Consider the following 18,554-nt stretch of genomic DNA (forward strand, 5'->3'; position numbering starts at 1 on the left):
CTGGGCCTTACAGTAAGTTTGTTTGCCTTTGTAAGAAACTGCCAAACTTTTTCCAGGTTGTTTGTATTTGAGGTTGGGATTGTTAACATACCCATTTTACAGAAAATGAAACCAGCCGAGAATTGTCAGGTGACCTTCTCAGAGTCTAACCAGGTTGTCAAGTGTTGGATTTGAGATTCTAATCTGGTTTTTCTAACTTCATAGTATACATTTTTAACACTTACATGGCAACTGCCATTAAAAATGAATCACATCCGACCAACTTTATTTCCCTTTTTTGACAGATGTAACATCCTGGATAAGACATTTGTTAGGTTTGGTGAGATGGAGAAAAGGGAGAGAGAGAGACCCCCGAGCCAGGCGCAATTTCAGCCAAAAGCTTTATTCCACCAACGTGGAGGGGAGACTGAATCGGATCAGTTCCCCCGAACAAAGGAAAGCGGGGGTTTATAAGCCTTTGAGGGTTCTGGCAGAGTAAAGGGCAATTTCAAAATCAGTGGTATGCAAGCTGACACAGCCCTTGTAGTCTGCTAAACCTGGTCAGTTAGGACATGGGCTTCTAATTAGTGTTGCTACTATGTCAGTGCAAAGCGCTCTAGCCCAAAGCCAGCTACCATAGCCCACAGACATTCCTTTGATGATAATGGTCATGTTTACCCCTTCCCAGGAGAGGAATTTTTGCTGCTCAGTTCCCAGAGCAGAAAAGGGAAAGGGCAGGGGGAGTAGGAGGGAAAGTTGCTTAACCTGGCTGTGCTGATGTTAAGCTAGCCCTGAGGCCTAATGACAGTCAGGGAAAGGTGGTAGATATTGGGTATCTGAATTTTGGGGAAGTATGTCAGCTTTTCAGACAAATGGGAAAAATGGCCAGGATATGAGGATGGGGAGATGGATTAGAAATTCTTTGAAGACTGCTATTGAAATGATGGGTCCAGGCAATGGCTGTCCATGGATGATCAAACCATCAGGGAAAAGTCACATGGGGAATTGACAAAGGCAGGACCATGCTGATGTCATCTGAACCTCAGGATCAGTCTTAGTTATCAGTAAAAGGGGAAGACAGCAAGACATCGTATCCTCCTGATGGAAGTTTCCAGCACCACCCATGAAGAACTGAAACCAAAAATATCAATCCTGAATCTGGGAATAGAGGAATGAGTTAAATGACAAAAGGGGATGCCATCTGCTAATTACTACGAGAAGCTCTTCGGGGAAAACAACCTGGTTTCTTCAACTAATGAATTATCAAAAAAAAAAAAAAAAAAGACAAAGAGGAAACCTATGTATTAAACAATACTTCAGAGATTCATTAACTATCAAAAAAAAAAAAAAAAATGAAGGACTGGCCAGTTAGCTCAGTTGGTTAGAGTGGGGTGTTGATAACATCAAGGTCAAGGGTTCAGATGCCCATACCAGCCACCGAAAAAAAAAGAAAAAAAACCAACTGATAACCAATCCACTTTTTTTTTTTAAATATTATTCTGTTTCCTTATTCCCACCTTACAAAAGCCTACTCTTGTCATACTCAACTCATTTTATGTTAAGAAGAAGAGGAAAAAATGCTGAGACAGATGGGGAACTTTTACTCTAATTGATACTTTTGATAAGTATGATAACGGTATTGTGGTTAAGTTTGGTTAATTTTTTAAAAAATATTTTGCTATCTTTCAGCAATAAAAAGTGGAGTATTTACAGATGAAATGATTTGATGTCTCAGATTTGCTTCAAAATACCCAGAAGAATAATTGATTCAGCCAAGAATGGGTGCTGAAAGAATGAAAGTCTGATGAATAACGGGATATTTACAGAGTCTCAAAGTACCTCTCCATTAGATACCTAATAATTACAAAAGGGCAAGTAGTAACAGTGGAGAAACATGGCAGATACCGCCTTAGCCACCTGATCTAAATTAATATTGCCAGTGATGGGAATAATTGATGGCAATTACCTCCTGATTGGATGTACCGAGAAGGATACAAAGTCATTTTTGCCAAAAATATATAGCCTAAATCTAATCGTGAAGAAGATTTGGACAATCCCAGTTGAAAGACATTCTACCTAATAACTGACCTATGTATTTTTTAAATGTCAAGGTCACAAAAGACAAGAAAGGCTCAGAAACTGTTCCAACGGAAAGAGATTTATTTTTTTTTTATTTATTTATTTTTTTAAAAGATGACCGGTAAGGGGATCTTAACCCTTGACTTGGTGTTGTGAGCACCACGCTCAGCCAGTGAGCGAACCGGCCATCCGTATATGGGATCCGAACCCGAGGCCTTGGTGTTCTCAGCACCGCACTCTCCCGAGTGAGCCACGGGCCGGCCCAAGTGATTTTTTTTTTTTTTTTTTTTTTTTTTTTTGTCTTTTTCGTGATGGGCACTCAGCCAGTGAGTGCACCAGCCATTCCCATATAGGATCCGAACCTGCGGCGGGAGCGTCGCTGCGCTCCCAGCCCCGCACTCTCCCGAGTGCGCCACGGGCTCGGCCCCCAACGGAAAGAGATTTAAAAAACAGCTGGATGCAAGTGATCTGGGATTTTTTTCTGCTGTAGATGTCAGTTGTGGGACAGTTGGTGAAATCTGATTAAGGTTCGTTGATTTCCTGCTTTTGGTCATTTTACTGATGTTATGTAAGAGAATGCCTTGTTCTTAGAAAACTCCGTGAAGTATTTAGATGATGAATGGATGGACAGACAGAGAGAGAGAGATTTTTTAAAAAAATATATTTTAAAAATACAGATAGATAGAAGGCTAGACTGCTGATAAGTGAATATCCATCCTTGCCTCGGACCAATTTCCTCTGAAGCCCTTTGTATATAAGTCACTTATTTAAGTCACTAATATCTTGCATTTATTGTCATTTGCAGCTGAGTCTAATATCATGAAGTAATATGTGGAAGTGATGTCATTCCTAATAATAATAGTGGTAGGACTTATTCATTTTTGTTGAGATAGTAGCATAATGCTAGAAGACTAGTTCAGCTGCTCAGAGGCTGTAGGAACCAAAGGCATGGAATCTAGGATTGTGCTGTCCAATACTGTAGTCAATGGCCACAAATGGCTATTTAAATTTAAATTAATTAAAATTAAATAAAATGTAAAATTCATTTCTGGCCTTACACTAGCCACATTTCAAGTGCTAATGGATTATGGAGTCTAGAACACTTCTCAGAATATGGTCTGAGGACCGTGCATTTTTTAATTACCGAGGGTGCTTGGTGAAAAACGTACATTCCTGGGGTCACTCCAGACCTATTTAGTCAGAATCTTCGCAGAGCTTGAGAATCTGCATTTGAAAAGGTTCTTCCAGGTGATTCTGATGCTCCCTGATACTCAACAGCCTCCTTAGGGGAAAAAGGAGGCGAGAGTCATCTCATTTTTCTTGCAGATGGGTCCATTCCATTGTAGGCTCTGAGATTTGGGAGATAATCAGTAAACTGGATCTTCAATTTGGGATCCTCAGTTGGGATCTTGAGGGTCAGATGCGGCTGCAGTCTTCAAGGACTGCCTGGATTCAAACCCCAGCCCCTCCACTCTGTATTACTTGGCCTTGGGTGAGTAACTTGACCTCTTATGCCTCAGTTTCCTTACCCGTCAAAGAGCCTGTAACAGTGCCTACTCTACAGGGTCGTTACGAGGATTCCATGAGTTCGTAGGTATAAAATCTTTCAAACAGTGCCTGGCACACGTTTTTGCTATTATTATAATGAGTCATATTTCTGAAGGGCTATTTAATAAACACGGGGTATGACTTGTTCCAGAAATTTTCTCTGGTCTTGCCGTATAAAATACTGCCTGCACCCCAAAACTATCACTTCCCCTGTTTTATTTTCTTCCTAGTACTTAACACTCACTGAAATAAACATCATTTGCTTCTGCTTTCATTCATCCCACAAACATCTATTGAGCACCTACTGTGTGTGAGCATTCCAGGCAGAGGAAACAGCAGGTGCAAACGCCCTGGAGTAGGAACATGCCAAATACTGTAAGATGCTAGAGACACATTGGTGAATAAGACAGCTGCAGTCTTATCTTCAGGGTGCTCATATTTTAATGGGGGGAGACAGGTAAATGTATACATAATATATTGCCAGGTGATAAGCAGGCTAGAGAGGGAAGGGGTGATCAGGGAGGTGCTCTCTGAGAAGCGCATTTGAGCAGAGGCCCGAAGGAAGAGATGGAGGAAGCCTATGGGTTATTTGGGGAAATTCTACAAACTCTGGCCTGGCCTGTGTTTCTGCCCCACTCCACCCCCACCGCCCCACCCACCCAATCCCAGCTATGCCTCAGGTTTCCAAACAGAGGTTGCCTCTGAACTGCTGGAGGAGGGGAATTCCGATGGGGGTGACAGGCCATCGGCCTCTTGTCTGCTGTCTGCTTTCTCTCCCACCAGCTGTTAGAGTGTTTGAGCTGGTGTTGCTGGGTGGGGCTCCAGCTTCAGGGCCTGGGTTCCCCCATTAAAGCTCCAGACACGTCTCCAAAGTAGCTGCTGGGCCCTCTGCCTCCAGGCCAAGGAGGAGAGTGTCATCTGGGAGAACAGCGAGGGATCCACACCCCCCAGCTGCATCCCATCTGGTCTTCTCCTGGTTCTGGGTGAGGCTTGTGACCCCTGCTTCCAGTGCAAAGAGGGAGATGAGGGGCCTCGCTCTAGTACAGTGCTGGGTTCAAATCCAGACAGGCACTGCCCCAACTAGTGCTGTGTGACCCTGAGCAGCTCGCTTAACTTCTCTGAACCCACATCTCCATAAGAGGTTTTTTTTTTTTTAAAGATGACCGGTAAGGGGATCTCAACCCTTGACTTGGTGTTGTCAGCACCACGCTCACCCAGTGAGCAACCGGCCATCCCTATGTGGGATCCAAACCCGTGGCCTTGGTGTTATCAGCACCACACTCTCCCGAGTGAGCCACGGGCCGGCCCCCATAAGAGTTTTTAATAACTCCCACCTCCTGAGGAATCTTTTTTTTTTTTTTTTTTCAGAAGTTTCTTTTTTTTCCAGGCATTTGATGTCTGTTTTTTATTTTACTTCATTTTATTTATTTAGGTTATTTATTTATTTATTTTGGCAGCTGGCCGGTGCACAAATCTGAACCCTTGACCTTGGTGTTATCAACACTGCACTCTAACCGAGGTCTTCATGCCTGGAAAGTGCTTGATTGTCAGCCATTATTTGGGGGAATACTCAGCCCCAGAGGGGTATGTGGCTGCTCTATCTCCCAAGACCACCTCTCCAGCTCCCTGGGAGCACATTTGAAGTGTACTTGGGATGAACTTGGAAGGTACTTGGGATGGAGAAGGAGCCCCCCACCACCCACCCGGCTTTCTCTCTGAAGGAAAGCAGGGAGCCACAGGACTCATCAATCACCAGGAGGGGCCAGACAGCTGCCCCAGGGGAAAGGTCAGGGTTGATCCTTATTTTCTCAAAAGCCCCTGCAGTCCTGCTCTGGCAGGGCACAGGATGGGAGGGCTGGCAAAGGATGAACTGCCTGGACAGCAGCCACCCTCCCCTGCCCCATCCAGCCCCAGCTATGGGGAGCTAATGGGGGAACTACTGCCTTAAGCCTAAAAAGACACAATGACCACCAGAAAGAGAAATTGAACCGTTTATTAGCCTAGGTCTGAGGGGTATCTGGGGAGCTATATGAGGGGAGACGAGCCCCTGATTGGCTCCTATCCCCCCAAAGACCTCCTCCCCCAGCCTTTGCATTTACAAGAAATTACTTTGAGGCATGAAGTTTCTCTCCCCAAGGTGAGCTGCAGTCCAGTTCTCAAGTGGGGAGATGAACCCTTTGGCAGCTTCAACATAGACAGAAGGAGACAGAACAGCATCCATTCTGGGGGAAACATGATGGTGAGCAGGGGGTCACAGACACCCCATTTGCACATACACATGCACACACACATAGACACACATAAATATACATTTGTACCGCAACGTCCCTTCCATCTATCCACAGGATTTAGCAAAGTCCTCTGGGGCAGGTGAGGAGAGGGCATCCCCTGAAAATGTCCTTGGTCACCCCACCCCCATGCCCCATTCAATATAGGAGGCACAGCGGGCTCAAGGCTGCCCTGCCTTAGGAGACTTGGTACCTTGGCTGGGGCTGAAGGTGTGGAAACGGGAATGGCTTGAGAGTGGTTTTTTTGTGGGGTCCTGTGCAAACAGCTCCCCCAGAAGTTTCTTAAGTTCCACCTGCCCCACTGAGAGGCCCAAAGCCCCCCTCAGCCCCTTGAACCAGTTTTTCCAGCCCCTGGTGATTCCCCTGTGCCCAAATAGTGCAATTGACCAATGAGGTATGAGAATGGGGATTGGGGTTCATCCCCCTTACCCCCACTTCCAACCCTGTGGTTTCCCATGGACTGAGAGGAAAAGGAAGACATAATCAAAGTGGCAGCTGATGAAATTTGGGGAAGCTGTGGATTTGGGCCTGTGAGGGCCAAGGAGGAAGCCTCCAGCCTCTCAGACAGTGGTTCCAAATAAGTGACCTGAGGTTGCCCAGAGAAGGTGGCAGGAGGGATAAATTCAGGGAGGGGAGTTTGGTGCAGGGTGGAGGGTCGGACGGGAAGATGTTGAAATCCTCTGCACCGTGGTGGTAAACTGCTCCTGCCCTGAGCTCCTTAAGTGCCCACCCACTGTCACCCTGGCCCTTCACAGGTCCCTCAGGCCTTCCCATGATCCAGTTCCAAAGGAGTCACACTGGGCACTGCACTGGCCTCCAGGACCCTACTGCAGTGCTGCCATCTGACTGGTCAGTGCCTCAGCTGACCCTCCCAGGTGTGAAATGTTTTCAATATCACCCAGGTCTGTGAGGTGGGGGCATCTTGCTTGGCCTGCTTAGCAGCCCCTCGTCTCTGCTTGAGGTCACCCGGTGCCTCTCCACACAGCCCTCTCCTGTAGCCTGGGTCCCATTGCCCCTCAGACCACTGTGTTGCCCTCCAGAAACGTAGGCGATGTGGGCATGTGCAAGCCCCTCTCCAGCGAGCTGGAGCTGCGGAGGGGCAGGAGGTGGTGGCCTGGGGTCCCACCCCGCCGTCCTTGCACCCCTGCCGCCCGCCGCCAGCACTGCAGGGGCCGTAGCACCTCCCGTCGCAGGTCCCGGCTGCGCCAAGTGTAGATGACAGGGTTGAGCAGCGAGTTGAGGGTGGCAAAGGCAAAGAAATAATGGGCTTTGTAGAGGACAGGGCAGGACCGGATGGGACAGGCATAGTCCAGGAGGAGGATGCTAAAGGCGGGCAGCCAGCAGACAATGAAGACACCCAACACGATGGTGACTGTCTTGAGCAGAGCCAGCGTCTGTGGGCCGGCCACATCGGCATGGCTTGAGCGGACCACGCAGTAAATGCGGACATACAGAGCTACGATGGCCAACAAGATGACAGAGAAGATGGTCACTACGCAGAGCACATAGTGCTTGGCATAGAGGGGCAGAGCGGTGGAGCAGGCCTCGAGGTGGCCCAGGCAGTTCCAACCAAGGATGGGCAGGCCACCGAGAACCAGCGAGATGAGCCATGAAGCCCCAATGAGCAGCAGCATGCGGCAGCTCTTGTCACTGCCGTAGAGCTTGACCTTGGCAATGGCCACGTGTCGCTCAATGGCGATAGCCAGGAGGCTGAAGACGGAGGCAGAGAGCGTGATAAAGGCAGAGCCCTCACGGGCGAACCACTGCACAGGTGTCAGCCCCAGCGTGACAGGGCCCGAGAGCAAGGTATTGGCTACAAAGGCCACGCCTGCTAGTAGATCCGAGGCGGCCAGGTTGCCCAGGAACAGGTACATGGCCGAGTGGAATTTGCTGTTGCGGGCCACCGCGATGAGCACCAGCAGGTTTTCCACCACAATGGTGCAGCAGATGATGATGATGAAGGCCGAGGCCACCTGGCGGGAGGACGTCTCCTGCGTGTCCAGCGTCTCCTTGGTGTAATTGTAGTGTTCCCGGACCTTGCTGGCATTCAGGTACTCTGAGTACAGGTTGCCCATGGTGGGGCTCATTGGCCGGCTGGGGCCATGGGGCTGTCAGAACTGCAGAGAAAAGAGACAGACAGACAGAGAACAGGTCAAAGCCATGGCTGCTGCCTGGGTTCTGCCCTTGGATGGCTGAAGTTCAAGTTCTAGCTCCATCACTCCTTGCCGAATGGCCACATGAAGTCAGAATCATCAGCATCCCCAGTTTACAGAAACCCAGAGAGGTCAATTCACTTTCCCAAAGTCTCAAAGCTAGCAAGTAGCAGAGCCAGGGAGACTGGCTCCTCTCTAACCCCAGGCTCTTTCAAAGGTTAACAGAAGCTTCCCCAAACAGCATGAAGATACAACGTGGACTTCCAGAAACCCTGCCCACCTACCCAGAGAGAAAGCCGTGGGGAGGGCCTGGAGGGATGATCTCTTTTCTCAAATACGTGCGAGCCTCGGGCCTCATGCCGTCTTGCTGACCTGGGTCAGCGAGATTCTCCCCACTGATAGCACCTCCCATTACCACCCACTGCCCAGGATTTCAGGCTGGGTCTGAGCCTTGAGGCCATGGGTACTCCCAAGATAAGGTCTTGGGGAGACACCAGGGTGGCCCTGAAGTCTGAGCATCCTAATGTCACACCATCTTTAAGGACATAAACCCTGAAGGCAATCCAGAGTTCATTTCCATTCCAACTCTGATGTGCTGGGCAAGTCCCTTGACATTGTTTCTTAGCCTCAACATCCTCATCTGTGCAACAGGAAAAAGAAAGCCCCCTCCGTAGGGGCGATAGGAAAATCCTTTGCAATGACACATGAGGCACCCTTTGCACATAGTAAGCACTCTACAAATATCAGCTGTTGTTATTAGCTCCCCTTTTCCCGCCACACAGGGCTCTGGACTGGGTGCCCCCCACCCATTCTTTTGGGAAAAGATGCTGACTAAGCCAACCAGGCAAGATTCCCAACAGCCTGTTCTCATCAGCACCAGCTAGTCCTGCCCTGGGACAGAGGGTCCCAGGGGTGGGCAGGACGCTGGCACCCCCTCCCCGGCTGGGATGAAATCCAGATGTGAGGCCCCTGGAACAAACAGGGTGGAGTCCTGACTCCTCAAGTCACATCCGGTGTGGGGAAGGCTGGGTGGGGGAAGTTGGGGTCCTGGTTGGGAGGATGGGGCAACTGCACTGAAGTCATGAGAGTGGTGAGGGGGCGTGCAGCCCCGCAGGGAAGGGGGAAGGTATTTGTTTCCATGAAAGCCTGAGTCACCCACCCCCCTACAAGGAAAACTGAGCCGTAGGGGGAGGGAGTGGGAAGGGAAACACGAAGGCAGAGAGGACGAGAGGCAGACACTGTGGCCTTCCCCCAGCTTGGGGGTAGGGTAGGGGGGTCTCAGAGGAGCCGATGCAGTGTCTGCTTTCATGAGAGGAGCAGGCAGGAAGCTCCGGCCCTTAGCTAAGTGGAGTGAGGGCGGGAAGAGCCTCCCCAGGTCCCTGGAAACACGCCTGGTAAAGACCACGTGAGAAGCCAGAAGCACCGTTCCAGAAAAGGCTGGTTAGGCCGGTTCCTAGTGAGCCTAGGAGTGATGGGGGGCTTCCGGGGTCGCCCAGACATCTCAGTGCCCGGCCGCCCCCTTCGAGGGGCATCCTGGCCCTCAGCCAGAGAAAGGCAGCTGCTCCCCCACGGCGGAGGGACATCCGTCCTAGTTTGGGAACAGAGAAGGGCTTGTGCGCATCCCCAGGGGACAGCTGCCCCGCCCAGATCGCCACACAGAGGCCCCTTGTTCCCTTGCAGGACGGGGCCCCGCGCGCCCCGATGCCCTCTGCCCGCTGCAGCCAGACCCGGGCTGGCCTGGCCCAGGCCACCGCCTTTCCAGGCCGGCCGGCGGGCCGGAAACAGCCCGCGTCCCGATTGGCTCATTTTCAATCCCGGGGCTCTGAGCAATGTGCTTATTGGCCTGAGCTTTCCATCCTCGGCCTGTGATTGGCTCAGTTGGGGACGCCCTGCTGATCCTCCTCTAGATGGGGTCGTTTACTGGCGACTGCAGCTCAGTGCTTTCGGAGGACAGAGTTACAAACCGTGTGGATGTCCCTGGGGGTAGTTTGAACCACGGCCTGACCGCCTGGTCACCCCGACCAAACGCCCCCGGGCTGCCCTGGCCTGCTGGGTCCCTCCTGGGGTTCATAACTGAGAATCAAGGTCCCTTTGCAAGCCTGGGAAGCACGCTCACTGGTGGGCAAGAAGCCCAGGGTGCGTCCTGCGGCCACCCTTCCACCGCTCACGTGGAGGCCACCACCCCTCTTCAGTCTGGCAAAGAGAAAGATTTACTGCCACTTCCTGGGGAAATAAGAAATGTGGTCAGCCCTCACACCCCAGGGACTGACCGAAAAATCTGTCTTCTTCCCTGGGTGGGGAGACTGAGTGCACTGCATTCCCACTTTCTGAAGCCCTAAGAGGCATCTGCAAGAGGGAGAGACAGCTGTTCTAGTTAGAGAAGGGGAAACTGAGGCCCTCACTGCATCTGAGTTTCATCTTCCCCACTAGGACTTTGCTCAGGCAGGAGCTCAGGCGGGTTTTCACTTCCCAGAAAGAGGAAGCAGTGCCCAGAGGTTGGAGCTGGTGAAAGAGTCACCCCAGGCGGACAGAGGCCTTCCCTGCATCCCCTCCCCCGTGGCAGGCTCCCAGGCCTGGCTAAACACAGAGCCTGCCTCCTGCTCACCTTCACCAAGGCAGTCCTGACTCCCTTTCAGAGGCTCAGGAAGAGGCCACTGGGCTCAGCGGGAGACGGAATGTCTGGGCCTGAAATGAACAGGAGGGACAAGGAACAGGGTTTGCAGGGAAGGGAAGAGAGATAGACAGAGACACACTGTTTGGCCAGAGATTAGGAGAGGGGAAGACTAGAGGAAGACTCAGTGGCTTGCAGGCTCCCCTCCACCCCCTCCCAGTTCCAGAGAGGCAGACCCTGTGGTTACAGTTCCCCGTGGTCACCCACAGATCCCATGCCCCTTGCCATAGGGTGGTCCCCCACTTTCTCTTTTGGCTTCCCTCTGTCTGTCATTCTCCACCAAGCAGCCAGGGGGAGCTTTTGAACTTATAACTCCAATATGTCACTCCGCAGCTCTAAGTTCTTCCATGGCTCCCTATGGCCCCTGCCCACCTAGCCTCCTCCCACTCTCCCTCAGGGCCACTCCATTCCAACCGCACTGGGGAACACCTTTCCCCCAGATCCTTCAATGACTGTCACCTCATCTTTCAGGTTTCAATTTAAGTGTCACTTTCTCACAAGAGCCTCCCCTTTACACCAATCTACAGTAGCTGCCTTCCCTATGACAACATCTTCCTTTATCATCTTCCCAGGACTTGCCACTATCGGAAATGACACAGTATTTCTTTTCAGTCTGGCTTCCACAGTAAACCCGGAGTGTCAGAGGCCAGCGAACAAATCCATTCTCCGCTCCTAGAATGGTGCCTGGCACAAAGAAGGCACTTGGAAAAGGGGGGGAATGGGCAGATGGATGAGGAATGAATGAATGAATGAAGGGCTGGCTGGTTAGTTCAGTTAGTTAGAGCACAGCCCTGTAACACCAAGGTCAGGGGTTCAGATCCCATACCAGCCAGCTGCCAAAAACAAAATGAATGAATGAATGAAAAAATGAGACCTCAGTGGCCTCCCGAGGGTGGAGGCTCCTAAACACAGCCCAGACCCAAAAAGAAAAGGAGGCTGGAGACGCCTCTGGTCCGCTGGCAGGCCCCCCGCCAGGCGAAGCCCAGCGTGTCTCCGTGGAGACGACAGCAGGACCCGCCCCCGCGCTGGGCGCACTCTCGGCCTCCTTATCTGGCCCAGGAATGCGCGGTATCCACACTCGCTCGCTTTGGGGCTGGGCCTCCCCTCTCCCGCGACAGCCACACGCGCGGGACCCCCACACCTCAAAGCGGGAGTAGCGGGACTCCGCTCGGTCCCGCCAAGGTCCCAGCCTCCAGATTCCCGGACGACTGGGGGAGGGGGAGATCCCAGCAGCCGCTGCACCGCGTCGCGCCACTCGGGGGACGGTGGGCTCAGCGCGTGGCGCCCGGAGCGTCTGACAAGGACAGACACGGGGGAGGGGGTGGAAATCCCCGGTGAGTCAAACCGTGCCGGAGTAGGGGGCAAAGTCCCCACGCTCTGCCGGGCGCGGGCCCATGAGGAGTCCGCGCCACGCGTGCCTTCACCTACGCCCCATCCCCGGACCCGAGGGGAGAGAGGAGGCGTCGGAGCCACAAAGTCACTCTCCCTTTCCTTCCAGAGCAAAGCCACGCCCCCACGAGGGGACTCAAGAAGAGGAACAACTCCGGGAAACTGAGGCAGAAAGCCAGACGCGCAGGCGGTGGGCGACTGCCCTCCCCCGGTGGGGGGGCGCCCCTTGGCTTGGAGGCTCCGAGGCGCCCACGTTTCAGTCAGAGGCAGCCAAGAGGAGTGCTGTCCTCTTCCCCCAAACACACTCCCCAAATCCCTGGTCCTCAGTCACACCGTCCTGCCTCCAAAGCTCAGCCGAAAGCGCTCGGATTCCGCCTTCTCCTCGGCGCCAACTTCCTGCCGCTGGGGAAGGGGGTGAGCACAGTCCGGGGGTTCGCGGTCGAGTCAGTGGGGGCCGCCAGAGTGGAGGAGGGGGCGCACGGTGACCACCCGCTCTGTGCAGCAAGAACACGCGCGGCGCGTGCGCGACCCGGCTCGTCCCGGATCCCTGGCTGGGCCCCGCAGCTCCCATCCCGCCACCTCAGGGGACCGGGGCTCGCCCTTTCTTCCTCCCCCTAGCCACGCGCGCTCACCTGGCTAGGCCGGCCCGGGTCCCTGCCCTGGCCGGAGGAACCTTGGCGTCTGCGTCCCCGGGGCGGCCGCGGCTGGGGCTGCCCGCCGGGCTCGGCTGCGTCCCGGGGCTGGGGACCGGGGACCGGGGGGCGGGGAGAGCCGCCGCCTCGGCCCCCCTCTCGCCCCGCCCTCCTCTCCTCCCCTTTCCGGCGGCGGCCGCTGCAATGAATTCCAGATGTGGCCGGCCGGGGCGGGCGCGGGGGCCGACAGGGGCCGCGCGCGGGACCCCTTTGTCCGCCCCCCCCACCTCTCGCCCGGCCCCTCCCAGCCCCCACCCGTGAGAACCGGCCGGCGCGTGACGTCACGCAGCCCCGTGACGTCACGGCGCTCCTGGCCAGGTGGCCTCCACCTGAAACAATCGTCTCCGATTCTAGAAACACTCTTGGCTCATCTCTGGGACTCTGGAGTTGGGGGAGAGCTCGGGATCCTCTTTACTTAATAAAGAGCCGTGAAGCGCCTACTATGTGTCAATGCAGCCATTCGATTATTGTGTCTACTATGTGTCCATCCAACAAATAATTAAGTTCCTACTGTATGCCACGTCCTGCCTCAAAGACAGGATTGGTCTCTGCCTTGATAAGAACCCAGAATTCAGGCGCTGTCCCCTCACCCCGGAGACTGGAAACACTTAGTCTGCCCTACCTCCTAGGTCGCTGTCCCGCCCTCGCTGGGGTGGACCAGCAGGCCTGACTTGTGCCTGCCTCCCAAGTTTGAGCCCAGCCCTCTGTCGGGTTTTCTAATTTCCCCCTTTTGCCCTCATTCAGCTTCCCCTGGGCAATTCTGTGTACCTGGCTTCAGAAATGAAGTGCACCTTGATTTGCTGAAGTTTGTGTACTTGAGCCCGTGTGTGCTAGCAGCAGCCCGACAGCAGAGTAGGCGAGCCCCTTGTTCCTTCAACAAATGTTTTTGGTGCACCCACTGAGCGCAGCAGTGAACAAAAGAGGGAAAAAAATGCCTTACTTTCATGGAGCTTATATTCAGGCAGGACAGACAGCCTTTTAAGAGGGTACCATTTGTGAAATGTACGTATATAATCTGCTAATGTTTATTTACCAAATACATTACTATGTGTCAGACACTGTTCTAAAGGCTGGAGATATATCAGAGAACGAAACACACCAAACTCCTAGGCCCCGTGGAGCTGATGTTCCGTATGTCTGCAGAATATCCACAATATTGCAGAAAGGAGAAACTGGTGGATTTCCTGAGAGAGGATCTGAGGGATGGGGGATGGGATGGAAGAAAGGCTACTTTCACTCCATGAATCCTTTTGTACGTTTTGACTTTTGTGACATGTACATACATGTCCTATTCCAACAATAAATTAAATTTAAAAATCAAGGCTGCTCAGCAGTGTAACCAATAAAAAGGAGGGAGCGGTTAGGAATGCTCTTGTATGTATATTACAATTCTGTAAAGAGTGTCTGACAAGTAAAAAGAAGAAAACAAAAATTAAAATTGATCTACTTATGCCTAATAAGAAATAAAAGTAGTAACCTTGTGTGTACTGATGTATAACTTGTCTTCAACGTATTAAGTTGAAACAAAGTTCAGTGCAGACCAATATAGACTGCTCGCCTGAATTGCTGGGTGTATTTATAAGGACTGTATAAATACACACACATTTGCCTGCGTGTTCACAGGCCATCTCTGGGAGAGGGCACGAGACACTGGTAACAGCGGTTACCCTCAGGGAGGGGAACTAGGGGCCAGGCAGACTAGGAGAAGGGGGCCAGCTTTCCACAGTGTACCCTGGGGGACTGTTTGAAATTTTTAGTTTGTATTACAAAAAATTTACAAAGTCATGAAAAATAAAAGGTAAGAAGTTCCCAGACTTCTAATAATAAAATAGTTTTTTTTTTTTTTTTTAAAGATGACCAGTAAGGGGATCTTAACCCTTTACTTGGTGTTGTCAGCACCACGCTCACCCATGAGAGCTAACTGGCCATCCCTATATAGGGATCCGAACCCGTGGCCTTGGTGTTATCAGCACCACACACTCCCAAGTGAGCCACGGGCCGGCCCTATAAAATAGTTCTTGTAATAATAATAATAATATCAAAAATATTGATAAATAACATTATTAAACAGATCAATGTTTTATTCAACATATTAATATTAAAAAATTTATATTAAGAATAAGCATATTTAAGGGTTGACTGGTTAGCTTACTTGGTTAGAGCATGGTGCTGATTATACCAAGGTCAATGGTTCAGATCCCCTTACCAGCCAGCCACCAAAAAAATAAAAAGAAAAAGCATATTTAAATTATTAACAAAGAAATAAATATTAAAAATTAACATATTCATGTGCATATTTGCAGGCAACATACATATACATATAATACAATACTTAACGCTCTGTGCTAGGCCCAGATGACGTCTCATTGGTTGCTGCCATCCAAAGCTGACAGTCTGATGGAGGAGGCAGAGGAGAAACCACATGATTCTAACACAGGATAGTGAGGCTTTGATGGGGTGATAAAGAAAGTCAAAGAGTGACTACTCATTCTAGACTTTTTTCCTTTTCCTGAACCAGACATGTCAGCATCTACTCGGTGGCAGGCCAGATCTTGGGGTCCACTTGGATCTAGGACCAAACCTCACCAAATCTTCTGCAAAGTGACATGTGTTGCCCGGGCAATCTCTAGAAACCAGGTGTTCAACCCACAGGGGAAGAGGTGCAAAGAAAACTGGGTCCTCTCCTTGCCGGGGAGCTATCAGAGCGGAAATCTTAGCTCTCAGTGGAGACCTAAAGGCTGGGGAGGAAGTGCCCCCCCTACTTTTCTCGGCTGTCTCAGCAGTTTGCCATCTCCCCAGGGACCTGGGGGTGGGGGGGTGATGTCAAGGCCACAGACATATCCGGCTGTCTGCCAGGGGGACCATGGCTCCCAGACAAAGGTGATGTCCCCAGGGACACACAGGCACACCAACAGGCCTCTTCCGCCTCCCTGTTGCTTCTGGGGCAACACAAGGTCTCCACCAGGTCAGCTGAGGGAATGAGCTAGAGAACTGGAAGACACTGGAGTCCTGGACTTCCTAATGGTGTGGGGGCATCCGGGGGAGAGCTGCCCTTGTTCTGGGAGGCCCCCCCAAGTGAGGAACAGTGGAAGAGGAAGGAAACAGGGTCCTTTTCTTGGAGAGCTCCCAGGCAGGGGAAACAGAGGAAAAGGAAGAGGTTTGGACTAGCTTCCACTAATTATAGGTCCACTAACAATAATGGCTAATGCTCATACACTCACACGACACTAACTATGCGTTGGGTGCGGCTCTATGAATCCTCACAACCTGAGGAGGGGGATGTTACCATCATCATCATCCCACTTTAAAGATGAGGAAAACTGAGGCACACAGGAGTGGTGGGATTTGAACCAGAGCTACCCAGCTCCTCTCAACCCAGCAGCTCTGGCTCTCTGCCCTCTTGTTTGTCCTGAATCCTCACCCCAGTTCCTGTCCAGTGACCCCCATCCCTGCCCCAGAGGGTTGGAGGAGAAAGCACTGGTTACCATGCAGGAAAGCAGCAGTCAATGGTGAGACACCGAACATTATTCTCCATAATCCAGGTGAGGGGAACCCTCTGACCTCCGATTCCACCTCCACCCCAGATATTGCAAATTCCCCCAAATCAATGTGGTGTGGGTCTGTCCTCCAACATCCCTGCGCCTCCACTGTCCTTCCACCCACGACTCTCAGCATTTGGCAGGAGGAACTGCATGGAGGGAAGTGTCTGAGATGGGTCTCAACTTTCTCAGCATTGGCCCAGCACTGGGGGAAGGGGCCCCAGGCTGCAAAGAAGCTTTCCAGATGCCGATCTTGGCAGGCAGCAGAGCCGCAGCCGCCTCATCTCTTCCAAGGGCTCGGGGTCCACTCTCAGCTTCAGGGATGGGGTGGGGAGGCTCCCGGTGGAGGCCAGCCACTGCCACATCTACACCAAATGTCATCACAGTCCTTCAAGCCCGGGAAGGGTGGGCTCTCTCTTTTGGCCCAGAGAGGCATGCACAATTAGGGGAAAGGGGAATGCCAAAGAGGCCCACTTCCCTGCAAGCCTCCTCCCACTCCAGCATAGTAACAGCTGACAATGTGCCCATTACTGTCCCAAGCACTTTGCAAATATTAACTCATCAATAGCTTGCAGCAGCTCCTGAAGACCATTCAATGATCAGAAAGAAGAAACTAGTGATACATACAACGTGGATGAATTTCAAGTGCATTGTGATGGGGAAAAGAAGCCAAAGACGAAAGGCTATGTACTATATGACTCTGTTTCTACTATGCTCTGGAAAAGGCAAGACTCTAGGGAAAGTGGTTGTCAGGGCCTGGGGGTAAAAAGTGGGGTTGACTACAGAAGAGCATGGGGGAATGTTCTGGTGATGGATTCTTTCTATATCTTGATTGTGCTGGGGATCACATGACTATATATATTTGTTGAAACTTGCACAATAGGGCTGGCCGGTTAGCTCAGTTAGTTAGAGCACAGTGTTATAACACCAAGGTCAAGGGTTTGGATACCCGCATGGGCTGCCAAAAAAACAAGGAAAAAAAAAAAAAGAAAGAAAGAAAGAAAGAAGCTTGCACAACTGCAGGCTAAAAAGGGAAGACTTCATTGCATCTAAAGAAACAATTAAAAACTCCTTACATCAGTCAGGGTCTAATTGGGAAAACATAGTATCTCAAACAGAAGGAATTTAATGCAGGGATATGGTTACATAGAGAAGAAACTAAAAAGAAACTACCTAAAAATTAGCATACAAGGAGATGTATTAGTCCATTTTTGTTGCTTATAACAGAGTACCTAAAACTGGGTAATTTATGAAGAAATGAAATTTATTTCTTACAATTTGGAGGCTGGGAAGTCCAAGGTCCAGGGAACACATCTGGTGAGGGCCTTCGTCTTGGTGCAGAGTCCTGTGGTAATGCAGAGTGTCACACAGCAAGAATGGACTGAGCAAGAAAGACCTCACGTGCTCACTTTCCTCATAACACCTTCAGAACCACGCCCATTACTCCATGAATGGATCAATCCATTCACAAGAGCAGTCTCCACAATCTAATCACCTCTTAAAGGCCCCCATTTCCCAAATGCCATCACTGGATTTCCCACCCTCTTAACACTCACAATGAGGGTTAAGTTTCTGAAACATGAACCTTTGGAGAACACATTTAACCCATAGCAGGAGATTATGTCCAAGGCACGATGCTGCCCAAAAGAGATGGGGGGAAATATCTGGGCTTCTTCCATCCTCCCATCCTCCCATCCTCCAATCTCCCCCCAGTGCCATTGACTGAACCTGGCCAGCAGCCAGTGGGCAAGGGAGATGTCATGGGGTCAGCCCTACCTGCTCAGGGAGGGTAGGGCAGTTAGTAAAGGATGTGAGAGCACACGGGCTCCAGCCTGGCACAAAGCATGTGAAGTAGGGACAATTATACCCCCATTGTACAGAGGAGGAAACTGAGGCCCAGAGAGCCCATGTGACCTGCCCAGAGGTTCAAGCCCCAAGGGATGTCTGACTCTGTGCCAACACCTGCCTCCGGGGCTGGTTCTCTGCCTTTTCTCTGCCCCACGTTGTGGTTGCTCAGGGAACGAAGGGAATAAAAATATCCATGCAAATCAGCCCCATCCCCAGAGGCTGGGGGGTTGCCTTGATGGGAGACACCTCTCCTCACCGGGCTCAGCAGTTCCCCACAAAGAGAACTAAAAACAAACACACAGCAGATGTTTTGGCAGTTGGTGGGGGAGGCGCGCTGTAGGCAGCTCCCCCAGGTGTGCTAGACACCC

General features: G+C 51.4%; 1 protein-coding gene across 1 annotated transcript; it reads right to left on the reverse strand.

The window, feature by feature from the left end:
* Positions 1-6,910: 6,910 nt before the first annotated feature.
* On the reverse strand, positions 6,911-7,969 carry S1PR2 (sphingosine-1-phosphate receptor 2). The gene has a single exon (XM_063113234.1). It carries the CDS (start codon positions 7,967-7,969, stop codon positions 6,911-6,913), a length of 1,059 nt encoding a protein of 352 aa, XP_062969304.1.
* Between the last annotated feature and the right edge of the window lie 10,585 nt (positions 7,970-18,554).

Source organism: Cynocephalus volans, chromosome 10 (assembly GCF_027409185.1).
Source record: "Cynocephalus volans isolate mCynVol1 chromosome 10, mCynVol1.pri, whole genome shotgun sequence".
NCBI lineage: Eukaryota > Metazoa > Chordata > Mammalia > Dermoptera > Cynocephalidae > Cynocephalus > Cynocephalus volans.